This window comes from Corvus cornix, chromosome 7, assembly GCF_000738735.6.
Source record: "Corvus cornix cornix isolate S_Up_H32 chromosome 7, ASM73873v5, whole genome shotgun sequence".
NCBI classification, from domain to species: Eukaryota; Metazoa; Chordata; class Aves; order Passeriformes; family Corvidae; genus Corvus; species Corvus cornix.
In genome coordinates this window covers 15,785,254-15,806,153 of record NC_046337.1, presented here as the reverse complement: position 1 = coordinate 15,806,153, position 20,900 = coordinate 15,785,254, and the positions used below count along the sequence as shown (strand labels likewise).

General features: G+C 55.0%; 2 protein-coding genes across 8 annotated transcripts in view; both read left to right on the top strand.

Annotated features, from left to right (window-relative positions):
• The first annotated feature begins 5,880 nt into the window (after positions 1 to 5,880).
• On the top strand, positions 5,881 to 14,547 carry LOC104694189 (motor neuron and pancreas homeobox protein 1-like). The gene is made up of 3 exons (XM_039555422.1): positions 5,881 to 6,364; positions 13,418 to 13,578; positions 14,058 to 14,547. Exons 1-3 carry the CDS (start codon positions 5,929 to 5,931, stop codon positions 14,364 to 14,366), a joined length of 906 nt encoding a protein of 301 aa, XP_039411356.1. The 5' UTR covers positions 5,881 to 5,928; the 3' UTR covers positions 14,367 to 14,547.
• Positions 14,548 to 17,609: 3,062 nt separating this feature from the next.
• CFAP65 (cilia and flagella associated protein 65) overlaps positions 17,610 to 20,900 on the top strand; it is a 32,056-nt gene continuing 28,765 nt past the window's right edge. For 6 of the 7 annotated variants that reach the window (XR_752666.4, XM_019290598.3, XM_019290597.3 and 3 more), the window contains exons 1-3: positions 17,627 to 18,315; positions 18,620 to 18,774; positions 19,443 to 19,545. Coding sequence is in view for 6 of the 7 variants with exons in the window: in XM_019290598.3 (XP_019146143.2) it covers positions 18,247 to 18,315; positions 18,620 to 18,774; positions 19,443 to 19,545 (327 nt within the window). In the remaining variant the exon portion in view is untranslated. Of the gene's footprint in view, positions 18,316 to 18,619; positions 18,775 to 19,442; positions 19,546 to 20,900 lie in introns of all 7 variants that reach the window. The other variant, XM_039555143.1, reaches the window with a different exon arrangement.

Sequence of the window (20,900 nt, the reverse complement as noted above, 5' to 3'; positions counted from 1 at the left end):
TAGATCTGAGCTGACCGTGTCCCTGTCACTCCAGATCCATGTGTGGATGTGTCACTCCATCCCCATGTGTTTACAAGGGGACAAGCCCTCTGTCTCCACACTTGAGCACCTTTGCAGTGCATTGCTGAATCCCAGGAAGCTAACAGCCCTAGGGCATCCCCTGCCCGTCCCCTGCAGCCCTATGGCTGATGCTAAAGGATGCTGGCGCCCCAGCCCTGGGCAGTGCAGTGGGATCAGCTGTGACACGCCAGAGCTGCCCTGGCTATTTCTGCTGGGGCAGGCACCCTCTCTGCCCTGCCAGCCTTTCTATGCTGGCTTGCTATTCCCCTGCTCCGGAGTGGGAGCTGTTAACACGTTTTTCTGCTCAGCCTTGCCATGTACCATCAGAGATGAGGCTGCTTATTTGAGGAATTGCTTGGCTAAATAAACAGCTGCCCAGAAATCCCTGCAGGAGGTCTGTCTGGGAGGGACTGAGCCGTGTTTGCTTTGCCTGTTAACCCCTTCGCTGGGGGCTGCTACCTGGCGCTCCGTGCAGAGGGAGAGTGGAGGTTGGGTACGGTGGGCAGGGGGATGGAGGCACGGGGACTTCTGCGTTCCAGGACAGATCCCCACCTGTTGGACTGAGCAGCTGATGTGCCAGGATGAAGAAACCCTCAGGAGCCTGTGGCTGCCTTGGAAGTCTCAGGGGTGGGTAGGATCAGGCCAACCCACATGAGAGGGGGTCCAGGCAGGGACAGAGTGTGGCAGTGACTGAGCACAGGAGCTTGGAAGCAGGCAGGGAGGTGGCTTCATTGACTTGTCCGCTGTCACTGTCAGAGCAGGGGCAGTCCCCTAAAGACAGATGAGAAGCCCATTTCTGCAGACAGCTGCTCTGCTCCCATGGCAGCAGTGTGGATAACTCTACCAATGTTTCTGCAGAGGGGACAGCCCCCAAGCAACCTGGGACCTTGGAACTGGCTGTGCCAGATCTGACACAAGGTAGACTCAGCTCCCACCACTGCAGGGTTGATTAAGACCTATTGTCTAGTTGGTTAACAGCCCCAAGGCACTCACAGGTGACTTCAGCTGTTCATTTAGCCACAAATCATCCCTGGGCTGGCAGTTTATTTACCTTCCCCACCAGCCGCCTGTGGCTTCCCAGACTCTGGAGATAGTGGGTGGCCTGGCTGTAAGGGGCAGGGGAAGGGCAACATCCTGCTGTGGGCAATAGTCAGGGCTCCCATAAAACCTGTGACACCCCAAAAGGGGCTTTTACACCTAGCACTTCTTACCAGGGGCTCAGCCTGCTCAGGGATGAAAGTGGGATGCTTCTACAGCCTCTCTCATGGGGGAAGAGCTAGGAAAACCTTTCTAGACAGGCTTACATCCTGTCTCACAGCACTGGTGGTGACTCCAGGCTGTATTTCTCCAGTAGCTGGCTACGGACTTTGGAATGGTGCAAGATGACCTGAGGCACCAGGTCCAGAGCAGCAAGATCTCTGCTTCTTCAGAGATGCTTTAAACAAGGTTGACACACTGTGGGTTTCTTACAGAGAAGTAATTTCTAAATGTGGAAAGCTCTGGGGGCTGTGACCTGGTGAGTAGTTAATGCTTAGCAAACAGGTACAGCCATCCTGGAGACTGGGAGCTCTTTCAACACTTAAAAGCCTAAATGGCCTGGTTAGAAATCAGGGTTTCTCTCCCCTCTCTGGGATGGGCTAAGCACTGGTTCCTGCACAGTCTCTGTGTCAAAGGTAACTTCTATTGACTCAAGGCAGGAGGTGACCCAAAGCTGACAGAAGGACTTGGTGCTAAATTGTTCATCTAGGAAAGGCCAAAATCGAAGGTTAGGTGAAAATCAAGACACCCCAGCGTGGGTCAAGTCATACATTATGTCTGGGATGAAGACTCGATCCTGGGAAAATGGAAGTCTGGTCCCAGTCGGGAATTTTTTTATCAGGGTACGGATTTTCCTCGGCACCTTCGGCTTTGATCTTGGGGCAGTTGGATTTGCTGAGGGACATTACGTTGCTTCCCAAGGTGATACTGCGGAAGCAGTGGGGCTGTAAAACTGAACTGTGCTCTCAAATACTACCTGTGACTCCCATGGCTTGTTTCTGAGGGCTCAGGTACAGCTGGCAACAAATTAGGGAAGTATGTGAAGTGCTGTTGGTAGTGTTGCGGGACTCTACAGCTGCTGAAAACTTGTGTACACCAGACCCCGGTATCTTTGGTGGCCATGTGGGAGTTTGCCCTTCTAGTTTTACTCCTGGTTCTTGACATTACATGCATGGGAGTCACAATGGAGTCAATCCATCTGGGGCTATGGACACGGTAAAGAGCTCCAGCTGTCCAGCTGCACACCTTCCCGTCAGCAGTAGAAGGCTTTGCAGGGCTTATGTGTACTTGCAGGGGTGCTGCTGTTACTGCTGCTCTCAGGTGACTGAAGGAGGACTGAGCTCGGAATGTCCAGCTGAGGCACATCCAGAAAATCCCCCCAAAATACCTAGGCAAATGAAAGAATCCCAGGAAGCTCTGGGCTGTGTGAACACTCCTAGTGATGCCCACTGCCCAGCGTGGGATGCTGTGATCAGGGTCTGCCCCAGAGAGGTGAGGGAGCTGAGGAATTTTACTGCTTCCTGGGCAGCATGGACCTCTTGCTGGTCTGCACTTCCTGGACAGAAATAGTCTAAGTGGTTAAAAGTGGAGGTACCTTTAGGGCACACTGAATACAAGGTGCATCAGGCAGGGGACAAATGGAGATGTTGATGGGGTGGGTTTCAGCACAGGGGAGCTGTGGGGGGACTGGGAGCAATATAATGCTGACTAGGAACATCTCCCCTAAACTCCACCTCATCCTGAACTAGGGTGGTTTCCTGGGAGAGTTTCTGTCCATAGTGCCCTGAACCCTCAAACTGGGGGAATGAGCTCTTCTTCTGGCTGGTATCTTGGTGTCTGCCACTTGTGGCTGATGCTCAGGGTTGCCTTAGACCCTCCTGTGCAGGAAGGATGCTGGGCAGAGGTGAGGGGCCAGGCCACAGTCACATTCACTTATTACAGTCCTCTGATTTAGTTAGCAACCAGGTGAGCTGTCACTGGAGGACCTGATGGATGGGAAAGAGAGTTCCCTCCTTCCTGAGGCGGGAAATGAAGCTAATCAGACCTTGGGCACCTTAATCCAGCTCTGATCTGATTAATGACCCTGAAGACTGTGAACTCATCAGCACCCTGGCATCTATCACTGCCTTGCGTCCTGCCCCTTCTGCTGTCCACCACCCAGCCCAGCTCTTCTGCACACAACCCTGGACTCCATCTCTCTGCCTTGCATGGCATGGGCTGTGTGCCAGCTGCACCTCTTGCAGTGTCTCAGGGTCTGGTCCAAGTGTCTCCACTCATCATCCCTCCATGATTTTCCTAGATTTCTGTATTTGGATATTTCCACACAGATTTTATGGCTCTGTCAGCGATGTTTTCTTGCTTGTGCAATTCAAAGGCTCCAGCTTGGCTGGTTGTACTTGCATCACACCGGCATCAGTGAATTAGGCACTAGCATGGGCTGCTGATCCTTGGGGGAGTTGCTTGTCTTTGGAAAGCCTCCTTGGGTAGTACAGGGGACTTCCATGAGGACGGTAAGGCTGTGACTCACTGCTGACCCAGATCTCTCATTCAAGCCCTGCTCCCACTGCCTGGGCTACACTGGGTACAGTCACAAACAGTGTCAGGGCTCGCCAGGAGTTACCTGGGCTTTCCTGGGCTGTCTGTTACTCCATGGTGGTGACTGAGGCAGTGATTTCTCTGTTGTTCTCCAGTCTCTGCTCCAGGTCTCAAGGCACATTCCCTGTACAGAGCTAACAAACCACTGCAATCCTTGAAGTCAGTCCTGAGTGCTCAGATAAGGATGTGGTGCTCCCCCCTTGCCCTGTAGGCTATTGGTCTGCAGCAGAAGAGTTGTCCTACCTTCACTGTGCTCTCTGCTCCCTGGATATCTCTTGTAATGTAGACTCTGTTTGGGAGTCTGTCTGCTCCATTCTTCCCCAGGTCTTGTCCCATCTGTGCCTGCTGCTTGGCTGTGCTGGCAGTTTACATGGGGGGAGAGAGTGCTTGGTGTCCTTTTGCTTGTGGGGACATTGGCTTGTGTCCTGGGAAAGCAGAGGGGGATGGACTGGGGGGAGAGGAGAGGAGCCCTACGGCTTCCCTGATGGTAGAGAGGTTGGAACAGCAGGCACAGCTGAGCTGAGGTGGAAAGGAACACTGTTCCACCCTCAGTACCTTCTGGCCAAGTCAGGTGTATTACTGTGGGGTGACATCCACCCCAAATCCCCTTCTGAGCAAATCCAGCTCTGAGCTTTTCATGGGGCTAATTCCTGCCCCTCTGTCTCCCAGGGAGGCATCTGGAAAAGGGCTATTGTGTGTCTCTTCCCACAGAAGGATCTCAGGCCACCCAGTGAAGCTGTTTGGTGCTGGGCTCAGGCAGCGGAAGGAGGAAATTTTTGCACACACGGGACCTTTGCAGCTCTGTTCAGCAGGGATGTGTGTGCAGGGAGATCAGCAGGCTCCATACCAGACTCTACTGGTGATGGTAAGAGAAGTCCCTAGAGTTACTGAGCAGAGAAAACATAGAAGGCAGGGGCATATGGGGCCTTCCTCAGTGTTTCTCCTCTCTGGGAATCTGCTTGCAGCCTCTGTGGTGGACAGGATACAGTGGGGTGGACCATCTCTTGCTCAGTGAATAGAGCAGTGCTGGAAATGCAGAAGGGAGAAGAAAGACAGGGACAGGAACTTCCTTCAGCCATTATTACATTTAGGCAGGGCAATAACAGCTGCCTTACTTCCCATCCAAAGAGCAGGACCCACCACAGGGCACTAAAAAGCAGAGGCTTGTCTGACTGTGTCAGAAGGACACAAAAAAGTGGGACCCAGAGACACATAGGTGCAGACCCTTAATGGCAGAGATCCCTAAAGCACTCACATGCACTTCACCTCTCCCTGAAGGCCAGTGCCAGGGGATCTGGACCAGCTCTGCTCCTGCTTACCCACCGTTCCCAGAATAGCCAAGGCTTTCCTCTCTATCCTTCCCAGGTGTCATTCTCCAAGCTGTGTCTTGTTTAGGAAAGGTAAGATCAGGCAAATAAGTAACAATCTGCCTGTATGCACCTGCTGTGTTGGCATCTTGGACAGACATGGGTGATGGAGTGGGGTGGTCTTGTGTGTGTCCAGCTCAGGTCCACTGATCTCCGTGGATCACAGTGATGCAATGGGAAACAGCACAGGTGGGCAATGGTGGTGATCCCTGGTGCACAGGATGCAGAGGAGCCTGCTGGTGAGTGAGTGCCTCTCCTGCCTTCCCAGCTAAGCACTCTGCCCTCCAAGTGCCTAGGGGCTCCACGGTGCCAGGGCAGCACTGGAGCCCAGCAGGGCTTTGACTACATCTGCTGAAGTCTGTCTAGTCTCTCCAGATCTCCTCCAGTCACTGCAACCATAGACCTTCCCTGCCATGGGGCTCTGGATCAGGATGATGGGCTCAGCGCCCTGGGCAGTGGGTCCTGCAGGCTGGGGGGACCTCTGGGTGTGGATGGGCTGGGGAAGGGGCAGAGTAGCCCGGGTCAGCCCTTGGCGTGTGCCACTGCTGTGTCCGGGGGCTGAGGAAGCCGGAGGAGGGCGGCCGGTGGGGAGGGCGGCGGGGCGGGGGGCCGGAGCGGAGCCAATGGGGAGCTGGGGCAGGTGGAGGGGGGGTTAAAACCCACCCCGTGCCGTCGGGCGAGCGAGTGCCCGGGAGGCGGAGCGGAGAGGAGGGCTGCCCCCGAGGGCAGCCCCGCTGAGCGCGGCGCGGCCCCGCGGGTGAATGCCCGCCGGTGCCGGGGCTGGCCCGGGGCTGGCCGGCCGGGCTGTGCCCTGGCAGGGGAACGGTGGGGCGCCGGGGGGCTCGACGGCTCTGCACGGGGCAGGGCCATGCACAAGCCCATGGAGAAGTCCCAAAACTTCCGCATTGAAGCGCTCCTGGCTGAAGAGCCCGCGCGGAGCGCCTCCCCGCCGGGGCTGAGCCCCGGGAGCCCCGCGGCGAGCCCCGGCCCCGCCGGGCGCTCCGACACCCCCTCGCCGCGGGCGCCCCCGGCCGCCGCGCCCCTCGCCCCGGCCGGCTTCGTCCCCAAGCCCGGCTTGCTGCATCTCTCTGGCCCCGGGCTCGGCGCCCTGCCGGCCCTCTACCCGCCCGCCGTGTACCCGCTCCCAAGCCTGGGGGGCCAGCACCCCGCGTTCGCCTACACCGGCATCCCGCACCTGCCGCCGCCCGGCGCAGAGCACCTGAAGGCGGCCGTGGCCGGCTCCTTCCCGCTGGAGCACTGGATCCGAGCCGGGATGCTGGTGCCGAGGCTCTCCGACTTCAACGGTGAGTGACCCGGGGACAGACTCTCCCGCCAGGCGGAACACGGCTCTGGGCCCTCGCAACCGCCGGGAGCGTCCGCCGGCACAGCACGGTGCAGGTCCCTTCGACAACCCGGGACTGAGGTTTCCCGAACCCGCCCCTTCGGGGCCCTCCGGTGGTTCGGGTCGGGAGCCCGCAGGGACACTGAGCCCTCCGGGCTGACCCCGATGCGTGGCTCGTCCTGTACCCAGACCTGTTTCCCAGCCCGGCAGGGTTGGGGGCTGGGGGTGTCCCACTGCTGGGGGGGACCTGACTCGCCCTCCGGAGACCTCCGAAGGCTGCGAGGCCCTGGGGAACCGATCCGAAGGGCAAAGTCTCGCCTTACGCCGGCCCGGTGTTCCGGAACAGCCCCGAGAAGCACTGCCTGTGCCGCTGCCGGCAGAGCCGAACCGCGCCGACCCAGGCTGCTGGCCCCGCACGGCGCCGCGGACTCGTTGGGCTCCTGCGGGGCGGGAAGGAAACGAAAATAAAGAGAGGGTGGCAAAAACCTGCACCGGGAAACGAATGAACCCCTCCCGGTGCGGCTGGGAACGAACCCGCCCGCGTCCTGCTGGATGCGCGGCCGGATCGAGCCCCGTGCAGGGACGGGCCGGGGCTCCGGGTCCTGCCCAGCATCGCGCTCGGCTCGTGGGGGTGAGGGCCTGGTGGGTTCATTGCTGGCGGCAGCTGCGGGAACCGGGCGGCCTGACAGCGTGCTCGGCTCCAGCCCTGCCCCACTCCCTCCTAGTGGGCACCACCAGGGCTACGGGCAGGCACCGGATCCCGCACTGCTGTGCTGGGCCACGGCTGTGATGGGTCCTGCAGGGCACAGATGGAACAAGAATTGACTTCAGGCACTTGTCCCGCTGGGGACTGGCACCCCCGGCAGTGTGACCTGGACCCTGCCCTGTGCTGGTCAGTGCAAAGATGGGCATTAAACTAAGAGTGACTGATTAATAAAGCCCCGTCAGAAAATCCAGATTTGTTAGCTGAGCATAGTGCCTTAAAAAGCTGGGAGCCCATTTCCAAAATAATAATAGTAAAAAAAGGCTGGATAAATAATAGTGCAAAAAATATAGATAATTAACTTGAAAAATTCAATTTATTACTCCTACCTCAAACTATTCCTGGTCAGGTTAAAGGGAAACAGGCTGTTTTTTTCCCCATGCTGTCTCCCTTTACCTGGCTTTCCGTAGACTTTAGGAAAGGTCCGTCTGCGAATCTCGAGGTTCAGAATAAGCCTCCAGTGCTATGTGCACTCTTCAAATGTGTCACTAAGACAAGAAAAAAGAATTCTTTATTAGTTAGGGGATGAAACATCTTCCTGCTCCTCTGCAGAGGCCATGTTATCCTTGAAGGGTCTCAGTGTGTTGGTGTATCTCAGCATCCTGATAGCTTCATACAGGGTTGTGTTTCACTGGAGTGGGAATGCTCCACTGCATCTGATCCTGTGGCCCTGAGCGGAGCTTCTGGCTGGGATAATGTAGAGGTATTTGTACATCAGCCCCATTCCTCTCAAAAGCAGGATCTTCTCCATAGCTGGTTTTATCCAAAACCTCATAAAAAGGAAACAAATCCCAAATTATGGGCCTGAGAACAACTTGTGAGGGAGCTCTGCAGAATGCACTGGACCAGAATGTCAATGGGTCTTGTGGAAAACACTGAACAGGGCTCCTATGGAAGCTCAGAGGGAGGAAAAGCAGTTTCTGACCCAGGTATTACTTACCTGGGTTCTGGAGAGCCCAAAGCATGGTAGACATGTGGAGGTGTAACAAGGATGCAGCAAAAGCTGCCAAAGCTGTAAATTTTTTAATCAGGGTGACCGCTGCCTCAATCCATATCCTTACTACAACGTGTTTGTTCCCAGCTCTAGGGAGCCCTTTGCTGGGCTGTCAAATACTTTAGCAATTCTTCTGCTGTCCAGGACAGAACCTCATCCATCTCCAGATCCTTATTTCTGTCCATTGGTAACCTTAGGGTTCACAAGTGTGTCTTCAGCCCTTGCTCTTGCAGGCTCAGTGAGGCTCTGAAATCAGGTTCCTTTGTAGCGTGCCTTCTCCTTGTAGTTAACCAGGACTGGCCCCAGCTGCATGTCATGGCTGTGTCTGGGCTCATATTGCCCCACGGTGCTAGCCATGGTGTAGGGACAGGGACAGTGGTGTGTGTAGGCAGGGGCAGGAAAGCGCACCTGCCTAGGATGTGCTGCCTCCACAATCCTTCCTCATCTCTCTGAGGAGGGTGGGGGGCTGGGCAGGAGCCTCCCATTGTTGGCACAGGGCTCCTGGGCTGCCTGTAGTTTGTGGGAGTCCCTGTCCCACCACCCAGCCTAGACAGACAGATGGATGGACCTGCCTGGCTGAAGTGTCCAGAGTGACTGAGTACAAGTGTCAGTGCTGCTGGTGCCAGTCATGTTTAGCTCTTCCAGGAGCAGTGGACAGATGGCTGTAACCTGATGAACCTGAAAGCCTCCTAGGACATATTATGGATCATTCCATGGGGAGATCATTCCATGGGGAGACCACCCTTGAGATTTATTTATAGGGAGTTCCAGGACTAAATTCTGGAATAAATTCCTTCTTTGGGTGCATGTGTAGAGATGTTTTGCAGGTGTGGTCCGGTTTCATCTCCTGGGGACAGTCAGGGTGGGGAAGCAGCAGGACAGCCCATGAACTGCAGTCTCTGTGGGTATGCATTGCACACATTCTCCCTGTTACCACCTGTGTGTGGGGAGGTAGGATGCCAGGGAGATGTATCTTTAGGAACCTGGCCTGGGCTTGGGTGCTGGGCTTGCTCAGAGCAGTGCCCCTGCTGCGGGGCAGGCGGGTGCCGTGCCTCCCTCGCTAGCTGCCTGTGCAGAGCCGCATGCAGTGCCTGGCTGCCTCTGCTGCAATGCGGAGTCAGAGGGTTGTGGAAGGCCTGGGTGCAGGAGCAGGCGTGCCCTTGCTGCAGACAGCAGGGATGCTGCCTGCCCAGGTTCCGCTATCCCCAGCCAGGGTCCCTATCCTGGGGCTTTGAGCACCTCCTGAATCACCCAGGGAGAGCATTTGGCACTAGAGTGCCATGACTATTAGTTTTTCTGGGAGCTGTGATTTATTTGCCCTGTTTGTCAGTGTGGAAATGCAGTGAGGTGGTGGGAGCCAAGTGCAGACACCCACTGCAGCTGAAAGCTGTAGGAGTGGGGAGCAGTGACATACAGCTGTAGACTCTCAGGAAGAGCAAACCATCCTCTCTGAGGGACCCGGTGCTTAGATGGCTTTCCTTCCATACCACTTCTTTGCATCACCCACTTGCTAACTTCATGGCCTGGAGCCCAGATCAGATCCTACCCATGATGACAGAGAGCTTGCTGATGGGCTGTGCTGGGCTAGGAGAGCAGACAGGATAAGTCTTATAAAACTTGTTCAAAAAGCAGTGCCTTCCAAAGCTCACCAGGTGTACAGTGATCTGATGTCAGCCAGAAATATGGCCTGGGAAACAGCTGGCAAGCAGCAATCGAGGTTTAATGATGGAGCAAGCAAGGGGCTAGCAGAGGTAGAAGGTGCCCTTACACGTGCTGCCCCACAGATAATGGCCAGGGCTGCTGGCAGGTCAGAAAAAGCCTCTGGTGATGACCCTGATGCTGAGACCACCTCTCTCCCTTCCAGATCTGACATCTGGAGAAACACCTCCTAAAGCAGTCAGGGTGTTAATTTCCTCTCCTTTATCTGCCAGACCACAAAGTTAAGTGACCTATAGTTAAACAAACCAAATTAAAAACAAGTGAGTTAATATCAACCTAGGATTACCCTTGTTATCAAGTAAACGGAACTGTATCAAATAAACCAACAATTCTTTATAAGCTTTATCTAATTATCCAGAAGGCAGCTGCCTTGCAGAGCTCCTGGCCACAGACTCTGAGGGCATTCCTGGCCCCAGGCCAACCAATTTATTTACTGATACTGCAGCCAGATGCCAGGCACCCATCAGGGGGTCCAAGCCCTGCCAGGCTGAAGGGATGTTGAGACAAGCTCTGATCCTGGATGGAGTGCTGGAGGAGGTGGCTGAGCAGATAATAAATCCTTTGGCAAGCAAAGGTGTGATGCTGAGGCACTCAGTGGTCTTCTGGTAGGAGCTGGATAAGATGGAGAGCCTTCCCAAAGGGTAATTCTTTCTATGAGATGCTGATTGTGATAGGGATAGGTTCATAGCTCAGTTGATGCTTACTGGAGGAGGTAAGCCCTGGGGGGATGCTTGCTGTGCACCCCTTGGGAGGATTCTTTATCCATGTGGCAGCCTGCCACAGGACAGGGAGGGACAGGACTCCGCAAGGCACACTGGCAGGACAGGCTGGAGCTACCAGCAGCCACAAGGCATAATTTCCTCTTTCCATGGGAAACTGGAACCTACTTCATTCCCTCAGTCTCAACATCTACCTCCTCCCTTTTCTCTTTCCCCAGTGAGAAACTGCAGACCCTTTTCCCTCATACTCTCTCCACACAAAGGAGCTAGAGCCCTTTAGGAAAGGTAACAGCAGCGCTGATGCCAAAGATGCTGGTCATTCAGGTCCATGAAAAGCTGCTGCTGTGGGTGGCTGAAGGTCAGCTGTATTGGCTTGGGCTTACCCCACCTGTTGTGGAGGCCAAATCTTGAACAAGTCGCAGTGGGGAGCAGTGGTGATGGATCATAATAGCTGCTGAAGGGTGTATGGTCAGAGGAGGTCACAGTTCAGGTGGCCAGCCACACCTCTGTACCCTGGGCATTGGACTGGTGGTGGCTCAAACTGTATGACAGCACCACAGAGGGATTTGAGGATTGGGGTTTTTTTGTCAGCACTAGGGCAGGAGGCAGGGTGGGTTTCCAAGGAAGTCAGGGACACTGAGAAGGAGAAATTGGGGCTGGCAGTGGGACCATGCTCCAGAAATCAGTCCCCTGCATTGGTAGTTATTTGGGATATATCCTGTTTGGATTTATTTGACTTTTGGACAAACTTTCTGTTCTTCTTTTCCCTGCTAGACCAAGCAGTCCTCATCAGCTTACCTCGGGAAGAGTGAGTCCCTTGAGAGGGTGTTAAAGCAAGCTGCCTTCCAGGCTCCTCTGAAGCTGGATAGACCAAACTTGCACTGCTTTTAGGATCGAGATTCTTCTGTGAGGCACTTCTGTGCCTCTACTCTTCCCACATCTGGTCTTAGTCTGGTCACATATGACCTTGCTAGAGGAGGTACAGAGGAGCCTTTCAGGGTGATCTGAAGGATTTCTGTGCTCCCTGGAGCCAGGATGCAATGCCCTAGGAGCTGAACCCTGGGCTCTCTGCTTTGGAGTGGGGAGTTCAGACTGGGAATATGGTATTTCTTCACCCCTGGACCCTCCAGATCCAGAAAACACAGAACTCACGGATTACTGGATGCTGAGAGGGCACAACCTCTTCCCTTCTCTTTACCCAAAACATTCTCTACAGACTATGCTCAGAAAGAGGAACTGCTCAGAGGGACTCTTCCCTGACCTGGTACAGCCAACTTGCACAGTGCAGCCTCGTTGCAGGGAGGGACTCTGGGGCTCCAGATGCTCCAGCCACCCCCCTGTCTCAGCAGAGGAGGCTCACTGGGAGCCACAATCCTTGGGCTGCTGGACACTGCCTGGGGCTGCTTTGTGTTGTGCCCCCCACCAGCAGAGTGAATGAATTTCCCCTCCAGTTCTTTATGATGCATCTCTGGCCTTTCCCTCCCCGAGGGGCTGCAAAGGGTGTTAGCTTGGTCTGCCGCATGCCTGCAGATGCTAGCTCCCGTAACACCTCCGTTCCTTAGCCAGAGGAAGCCTTTGCAGGTCTGTTTGGTCTTGTGTTGTGGGAAACTGAGGATTTGTACAGCCAGAGCATCCACAGCCAGTCAGAGCCCACATAGCTGTGGAACTCTGCAGAGCTGAGACATCGTTCATCTGTCTTTGTCTTGGAAATCTTTTGAACCTCTCATTCGGTTTTAGCCTTGAATATATTTCATATGCAAAATAATGCATCGTGTGTGTCAGAACCATTGGCACAGTGTGTTCAGTCAGTCCCTCGTTTAACTGGCTGGTGGCTGTAAGATGGGTTCCACATGCTGTCTCTCTTGGCACTGAGGGGCTACAGGCACAAGAAGGGGTTGTGTCTATCCTGCTCCCATGAGGAGTTTGCACAGTCCTAGCCCAGCCTGTGTTCTATCTCTCTGATCCACCCAGCATCCAGGTACTTGGGATCAAACCTGTGTTGTGATCAGTTAATGCCTCTTTCATAAATTCCTGCCTCATGCGTCATCACTGTGTTTGTGAAGGGCTCAGTGGACACCTTGGGAGATGGGCAGGTTGGGATCAAAGCTGGAATCTGGGGGGATAGCATGAATGGTGTCCCATGCCCAGCAAAGTGGGTGAGTTGGAGTGGCCCTTGCCAAGCAGGGCACATCTTTGGGGCCAGAATGCTCCATCTTGCTGCCCAAGATGTGTCAGCAGGGACGTGCCAAGGACCTTTCGCATTAATGCCCACCGCCACCACCCCCCATTCTCCCCCACACCCCTTCCCTCTGCTCCAGCACTTTATTCCCAGCTGCAAACCCCTGGGTTTGATTGCCGCTGTGGTGCTGGGAGAAGCAGTAAAAGCTGAACCCCGGGGGACAATAAAGCCAGTGGAGGGGAGATAAGCAAGGATCAAACAGAGTGCGGCAGCCACCCCATGCTGGACTCTCAAAGGTCCCTTTGTTCCTGCTGCCTGCTGATTCAGTGCCGCTCTGCCTTCAAGGGCTGCAGGCGAGATAGTGGAGCTCATGGACAGCCCTGCCACAGCCCCTGGCCGTTGAGCTGCCACCTGTGCGGCCCAGCAATAAAAAAAGAGAATTAATTTCAGTCACAGCACTGATCCCAGTTGTACACCGAGGCCTGATAACATATCTCACTGGTTCCTATCAGGCAATAAAGCCATTATTGGGGTGGGAGATGATGGAGACATTCACCTTCCTCCTCATCCTGGGTTTGCTGAGGGGTTGTCCCTCTACAGGTCTGCTGTCCCCTGACCCCCACCCACTGTCTGCTCTACAGCTGCCCCGCAATCTGGCTTGATGGGGAAGTGCCGTCGGCCTCGCACAGCTTTCACCAGCCAACAGCTCCTGGAGCTAGAGAACCAGTTCAAGCTCAACAAGTATCTGTCCAGACCCAAGCGTTTTGAGGTGGCCACGTCGCTGATGCTCACTGAGACACAGGTACCTTGGCCCTGGGGGGATGGAGCATAGCACCATGGAGCTGCCATGGGGGAAGTCAAGGTCATGGGCAGTGCTGATGCCATCAACCCCACTGCTCCTATCTGGCAGAAACCTGCCTGGTGGGCTGCAGGCTCTTCTCTTGTGAAGGGCACCCCAGAATTACTGCTTCTCTTTTTACCTGGCATCCCCAGCTTGGGTTTCAGAGCCTTCCCATCCCTCAACATGCTGGGGGGGGGGTGTTAAAATGAAAATGTCCCTGTGCATGTCCTTGGCTGGAGGCTGGATGGGGGGAAGGCAGCAGCCCCCATTATTCCTCTCCCTGTGACAACCTCAGCCTCTTAGCACATATCTGTAGCACCATGGGATGCCCCACAGTGAAGAGGTTTTGGGGGGACCCTCCCTGCAGGGAAGGTGAGGGGGTGAGTGGGGACAGGATGGGGCAGGGTACATCCTCTCCCCTGGGGGCTTTCCCTTGGCAGGTGAAGATCTGGTTCCAGAACCGCCGCATGAAGTGGAAGCGGAGTCGCAAGGCCAAGGAGCAGGGGGCTCAGGCGGAGGCTGAGAAGCAACGAGGGCTCAGCAAAACCTGTGAGAAGCTGCTGCCCGGCGAGCCCCAGGGACAAGCTGCTGAAAGCCCCGAGTTCATGGGACACAGCCCTGGCTCAGGCTTCCTGCACTGCAGCACCTCCGAGCTGAGCTATGGCCCGGACTCGTCTTGCTCGGGGGGCGAGGAAGAAGAGGAGGACGAGATGGGTGCCACAGAGAGGAAGATTGGCTCTGTGTTGTGAAAGGCGAATGGAGCCAGCTGGGTAGAGGGGCCAGGCTGTGTTGTGGGGGGTCTCTTTGCTGGCAGACACAGACTGTGCCGGGAAGGAGCAGGGGGTTGCAGGGCACCTGCCATCCTTTAACTTATGTGTGTTTGGATCCTATTTAACTTGTAATTATTCCTCTGTGTGTATCTGGAGGAGTCCCTAGATCCCTCCCCTATAAAGCTGTTATCTGGATGCCTGTGCTTTTCCTTAGGGGATGGGAGGCCCTGCCCCTGTCCTGCTACTGTGCTGTCCTACCAGATCCCTGGGGGAAAAGGTGGGGAGAGCAAACTTGGACAGCTGGCAGCCTGCTGGCACAGCTGGAAGAGAGAGACCCAGGACCCTTCCTTGCACTGCCACTTCCCTACAGATCTGACAGTGCCTGGAGCAGCATATCCTGGTGTGGTGCCAGCTTGTCCTTCCCTTTGCTAGCATGAAGAGCTGGGAAGGATATCCAGGTTGCATGCCAGCCTGCCTTGCCTCCTCCTGCAGCTGTAGCATCCCTGGTAGGGTCTGTGCTTTGCAGGGCAAAACTGTCCTGTGAAGCAAAGCTGATGCTGTTTTCCATGCTGCTGTTAGCCTGGTTGCATTGGTGTGGCATTGCCTCAAATAAGGGGGGGTGGGGGGAAGGGAGGCACAAAAGTGCTCAGGCTGTAAATGCTCAAAGCTGTGGTGAACTCCCCTTTTCCCATGCTTAACTTCTCTCAGTTCCTTTCTGGGCTTGTTTCATGATGCTCTTGGGATGTTGCTCACTGACTGGGCTCAAATCAATCCTTGGTAGCAGGATGATGACTGACACCCTCTACTACTTCCCTAGAAGCACTAGGGTTAAGCACTGATTCCCCACAAGTAAGCATGCTGCCCTTGTCCTCACAGGATGCTGGAGGGTCCTGGAAGGCTCTATTGACCTCCCATGCTTCTGTGCACTTACTGGGTCTCCCCTTGGGGTGCTGAGATGGCTATGAGGGCAGAGGGCCAGCCCGAGGGGGCAGCCCTGCTTCACCACTCCAGTGCACGTAGGGCTGCAGGAGTGGAGCAGGCGGGGCCAGGGTGACCCATTCCCAAACATACCATGATGTCCCTCCTGTGCCGCATCCTGCTGTCCTCTCCTCTCCTTGTTTCTACCTGAGAGTGGCAGGGAGGGCTATCTGCCCCGGGACTTGTGGTCGGGGTGGGAATTGCTGAAGGGCAACAGTCCCTCTGGAATCCTGGGTCACCTCTGGCAGACAATCAGTGATGGAAGGGACAGGTAAGCTTTGGTGTGGGGCTGTCACACTTCGCAAGGCTGGGAAAAGCCTGTCAATGTCTGGGGGGCAGCACCCTGGGCAGGGGAACACATGCGATGCTTTTGAGACAGAGGGGTGGGCAGAGGAAGCAGGTGAGGGGAGAGAGGAGCATGGGGAGGGACGGATGTGATGGATGGATGACGGTCCTGTGTGGGGGGACAGTGACCCGCAGTGGCTGCTGGCAGCTCAGCAATTTTCCCCTGGGTGCATGGCATCCTCACTGCCAGGTTTCCTCTCCCCAGACAGTCCATCTCAAGACACGCAGGTGTCCAGACCCCTGGAATTGCCTAGTGGGGACCTCTGTTTCTGGGGAGGCTGCAGCCCTTGCTCCAAGGGGATAGATATGAGCCAGGGTAGGAGCAGGTGCCAGGAGCCTGCCGTGGTTGGTGTAACATGGGACAAGAGAGAAATAAAAGTGGGGTAGGGGGGAAAAAATACAAGGAAAGGAGGAAGGGACGGGGAAGCATGGAAGGATGGTGCCTAATTCCCTGCCATTGCCGTGTGGGGACGACTGAGCGGGAGAGATCCATTGCTCCAGACAGTGGTGCCAGCTCCCAGCAGGAACACAGGGCTGGGCACAGAGATGCTGGCACATGCCAGTCCATGGCTGCAGGAGCATCAGGGCCTAAGATATCACCTGATGTGCAGCCTGGTTCAGCAGGAGACCACAGGGAGTACCACACACTGGAGCTGGGCACATTGGAGGAGGGCTGAAATGGGGGGACAGGAATGGTAGAGGCAGAGAGGAAAAGGCAAGAAGGAAAGCAACAAAATTGCCAGGAAGGAGGAGGGGAGCTGAAGGCATGTCACAGGCTTAAAACATTCACCTTGATGGGCCGTGACAGGTTTAATTTCCAGAGTACAATCATTAAAGTGATGGATGGGGGACGTTCATCTCTCGCCTGGTGCACTCAGGCCCACCGTGGCTGCAGGAGGGTTTGTTTTGTTGCTGTTATTTATGAGGTTGTTTCTGGAGGAGCCAGGCACTTGTCCAGAGCTGGGTAGACAGAGGAGGGGGTGCAACTGATGCTGGAAGAGTTAGGGTGCTGATTTACAGCTGGGCTGCTTAGCTGGATGACTCATTTGTAAACATCGACAAATGCCATTAAAGCTGCATCTCCTTCATGCCTCTGCCCTGGCACCCTCCCTGTGCTGTGTGATGTGGCTGCTTTCCACCACAGTGCTGCCTGTGCACCCTGGAGGCACTATCTGTCCCTCCCCACCGGAAAAATGAAGGTTCTGCCTCCTTGAGGGTCATCCAGGGCACTGGGAAGGTGTAGGACTGTCCCATGGTGGTTGTGATGCCCCATGCGAACGATACCTGATGGGCTCATGCAGCCAGGGCTCCCCACCCTCTGTGCCTTTGCTGGTCTTGGCCCCACAGCTACTTTTGGCAATGCTAACAACTTGTTACTTGTGTCACCAATGCTCCAAGGAGCTTAGGGTGACCTGGCCCCATTAAGGTGTCACTCCATCCCTGAGAGCACTCTCCAGCCTGCTGCAGCCTGTGCCCCCATGCCACCCTGCAATCCCCACACTGTCCTCGTTCATCCTTTCCATGCACCCACGGACTTCACGGCCCCCCCTCTGCTGGCTCAGCTTTACACTGTCGCCTGCCCCTGCACTCATCCTCACCCCTCACCCCGAGCCTCTCCTGCACCTCTGCATCCCTCCCTCTTACACTCGCCCTCCTCCATCTCCTTGCCCCTGAACTTCCCATCTCCCCTTGATCTCTGTCTCCCCCGTGCACCCCTGAGAAGTCTTCACCAGCTTCCCTGACGCCTCCACGTTCCCCTGACCCCCACCGGCCCCCGCCCCCTCCCTGCCCCGGTCCCGCGCCACCTGCCCCGCCCTGCGTGTCCCTCCGCCGCCCTCTGGCGGCCGCCGCTGCCCGCGCGAATTGACCCGAGGCGGCCACCGTCGTCGCTCCGGGAGCCGCTGCGTCCGGTCTCCATGGCAACGCGGGCCGGCCCCGCACGGCGCTGAGCGGCCGGGACCGGCTCGGGACGGCACCGAGGTGCCCCGGGCTCCCGGTGTTCTGGGGAGCCGGGCTGGGCTCAAGGGAGCCGGACTGGCCCGGGGGCGATGGTGACCCGGGGCCCGGGCTTCTGCTCCGCTCCGGGGGCAGGCACGGTTATAACGGAGTGGGCCGTGCCCCAGGGAGCTGGGCAGGCGCTCTCTGTAGGGAGCAGGGTCCTGCCATAGTCATCCATACGGGGCTCGACGGGGCCAGGCCAGGCTACAGAGCACAGCTTTGCTGTACTGGGCTCTGTGGGCCGATAGTGGGCAGGGCAGGGCTGTGCTACCCAGCGCCAAGGAGAGCCCTTCCACAGGGGCTGGGCTGCGAGTCACGACCCACAGGTCATCGGGACAGCCGTGGTCTGTGGAGAGGGCTGGACTCAGCTGCAAAATGGGGACACAACGGGGGCTGCTCCCCTGCAGGGAGGGGGCTCAGCGCCACCATGAGCCTGAGGAGGGGGCGTTTGGTCTCGGGGAGTGCCCAGCTCTTGGCAGCAAAGGCGCAGGGGGTGCAGGAGCAGCACGTGTGAGGACTTTTCCCTCTTGTTTCTCAGATGCTTGCTCAGGCGCATGGCGAGCCCCAAAGCTCTGGCTCTTTTCGGAAGAGTGGCTATGACAGGAAGGTGAGCGGAGGAGCAAAAAGTGCTGCTGACGTGGGGTGGATTGTCTGGCAGGCAGGGAGAGGAGAGAAACAAAAAAGCGTTTAGCCTTTGCGTCCGTCGTTCATCACACCCCTTAGTATCTGCTGTTTGGGCTGTGGCCAGGAGGTGTCCTCTCTGGACTCCCGGAGCAGGGCTTTTGGAGACTCCTGGAGTTCTGCCGCGGGGTGGCTCCTCTGATCTGCCAGAGTCAAGAAACCCTTAGCGTCGAGAAACGGCTGTTTTGAGTTATTTCTCCTCCCTTCTTCCCAAACTGCTACTCCCTAAGGTGTCTTCAAGAGAGGCAAAGAAGAAGAAAGTCATATTCTGGGGCATTGAGGTGCCTGAAACACTCAGTTGGCATGGCTGGGAACTTGGAAAAGAGATAATCAGACACCTGACCTTGAAAAATGTTCATGGGAAAGCCCAGAAGCTGAGCTACAGGTGCGTGGGAAGTTTGTTTGTCCTTTGTACTCCTCACGCTCTCACTGCATCTTCACTCCTCCTGCTGTATCAGTCACCTCAGCACCTTTTCTCAGATTCACCTTCCCTCTGTCCCCTTGAGTGCTGTGCTGGAGACAATGTGTGCACCCTTATGTTGCAGAACAGAAACCTGCTAATTCAGAAACACAGCCCTTGTTCCTGGCAGAAGTCTGTTAAATGAAGTGCCTTGTTTAAATTCTGTTTTGCTGATACTTCTGTCTGTGAGGCATTTCCAGTCTAGTGAGATTTTAATTGTGGATGTATGCCAGCCAGTCACTAGTGTGACCTAAAACCATTGCTCCCGGAGTCCCTCTGGATGTTGAGCCATTCCAGCAGTCCCTGTGACCCTCCCTGCTCTGAAACTCAAATGTGTCTGCCCTATGTATTTTGCTCATACTACACGGCCTGAAAACATAAAATATTGTTCAAGGAGGGGGTAGGTACTTAGAGCCAGGAGTGGGTTCTGTCCCTCTCTACTATTTTGCTGCCAAAGTACCCTTGGGGTCCAGTGTGTGAAGGGCTTCTAAATTGTGGGGTCTGGAGGTGTTGGTTATTTATTCTCTTTTCTGCTGTCTAACTTAAACTGCACGCCCTAAGACAAAATCTCTTGTTTTGACTTTGTTATCTAGAGCTCCTTCCACGCCATACTTCTTCACTGTTTTCCAGCAGCCGATTACTCTGAACCCTGGTATGTCCTTAACTCTGCCCATTGTTTTCCGGCCCAGGGAAAAGGTAAAGCAGCAACATCACATCTGCTCTCAGTGTTCCGGGGGAGGGCAGTGGGCCTCTGCCTCTCTTGTCCTTTCTGATTTGTTTTCACTTGAATGCATGAGACCTTGGGGAAATTCTAGCATAGAAAGAGTGGGCAGAATGACCTTCCTGCTCTCTCCACATCTTCATTACCTGAGGGAGCCCTAATCCCTGACTTCTCTGCAGAGTTTGCCTGTAGTTATGAGAGGAATGCTCACAAGAAGTATTCCCAGTTTTTCACGTACCACTTCTGGCTCTCAACTCAGTAAGATAAAGTGCTTAAACTGTCCACGCCTGGTTTGATCCCAAGGAAACATATCTGGGTGGTTTTAGTGCAGAACCTTGGGTTGAGGAACTCACTTTCTGCTTTCATACAGGAGATCTCAAAGCCTCTACATTCAAGGGCTACCGGTTTTCTAAAGGGATATGTCAGGGGCCTCCCTTCTTTTGGATGGATTGGGTTTCTTTAAGCTTTTTTTTAAACAGCAATGATTCTTTTCATCTAGACCATTTTCTTGATTTTCACGTTGTTTGCAGTGTCTGTCTTGGCTCTGAGTGTTGATCTCTGGCTGTTGTGGACAGCTGTATGTCTTTGATGTATATCTCTGTCCTAGCCATAGAGCATGGTCATTGAACAGATTCCCAATACCCTGCTCTCTTAGTATCATGATTTTTTGATGACTGTTCAGCGTTCCCTTTATGAAATAAGCTGCTGGCCTTGTTCCATTTTCAGTGAATAGTTTGTCTGCAGCACATCAACTGCTAAAGCAGGAGGTTGCCTTTCTTAGAGAGAGCAAGGACTGTGTGTGTTGCAGTGCCCAAGGTCTCTCCTTACCTGTATAAGTGTTACTCAGGAGGGGTGACAAATGAGAAGCATAGAAAACACACATCTTTCAATTCCTTCCATCTTGGCTGGCTAGCAGATGTCCTGAGGCTATTTGTACACAGTGCTGTCAACACTGCATCTTTAAGTTGTGTGTTATCTGCTTGGATCTCTAGCTGACAAAGCATTTAATCAAAGATTAATACTTCTGTGCTTGTGGAACTCAAAGAAAGGCTGTACATGCTTCAGTTCAGCTGAACTGGAATCTTGAAAATACTGAAAGAAATCCATCTGCATTGAAACAAATCAGGTGAAACTAATGTGGCCTTCAACTGCTCTCCCTGAGGGTGTTTGTGTGCTCTCTGACAGAGGAGTATGCCTGGGCACCTTCCACACTGCCTGCCTTTTCTGAGTGATTCATATGCTCTCTGTCCTGCACAGAGGCCTCCACTGGTGCCTCTGTTGCCAACATTTTTTCCCCAACACTTGCAGAGGTGATGGTGACAGGTATTCA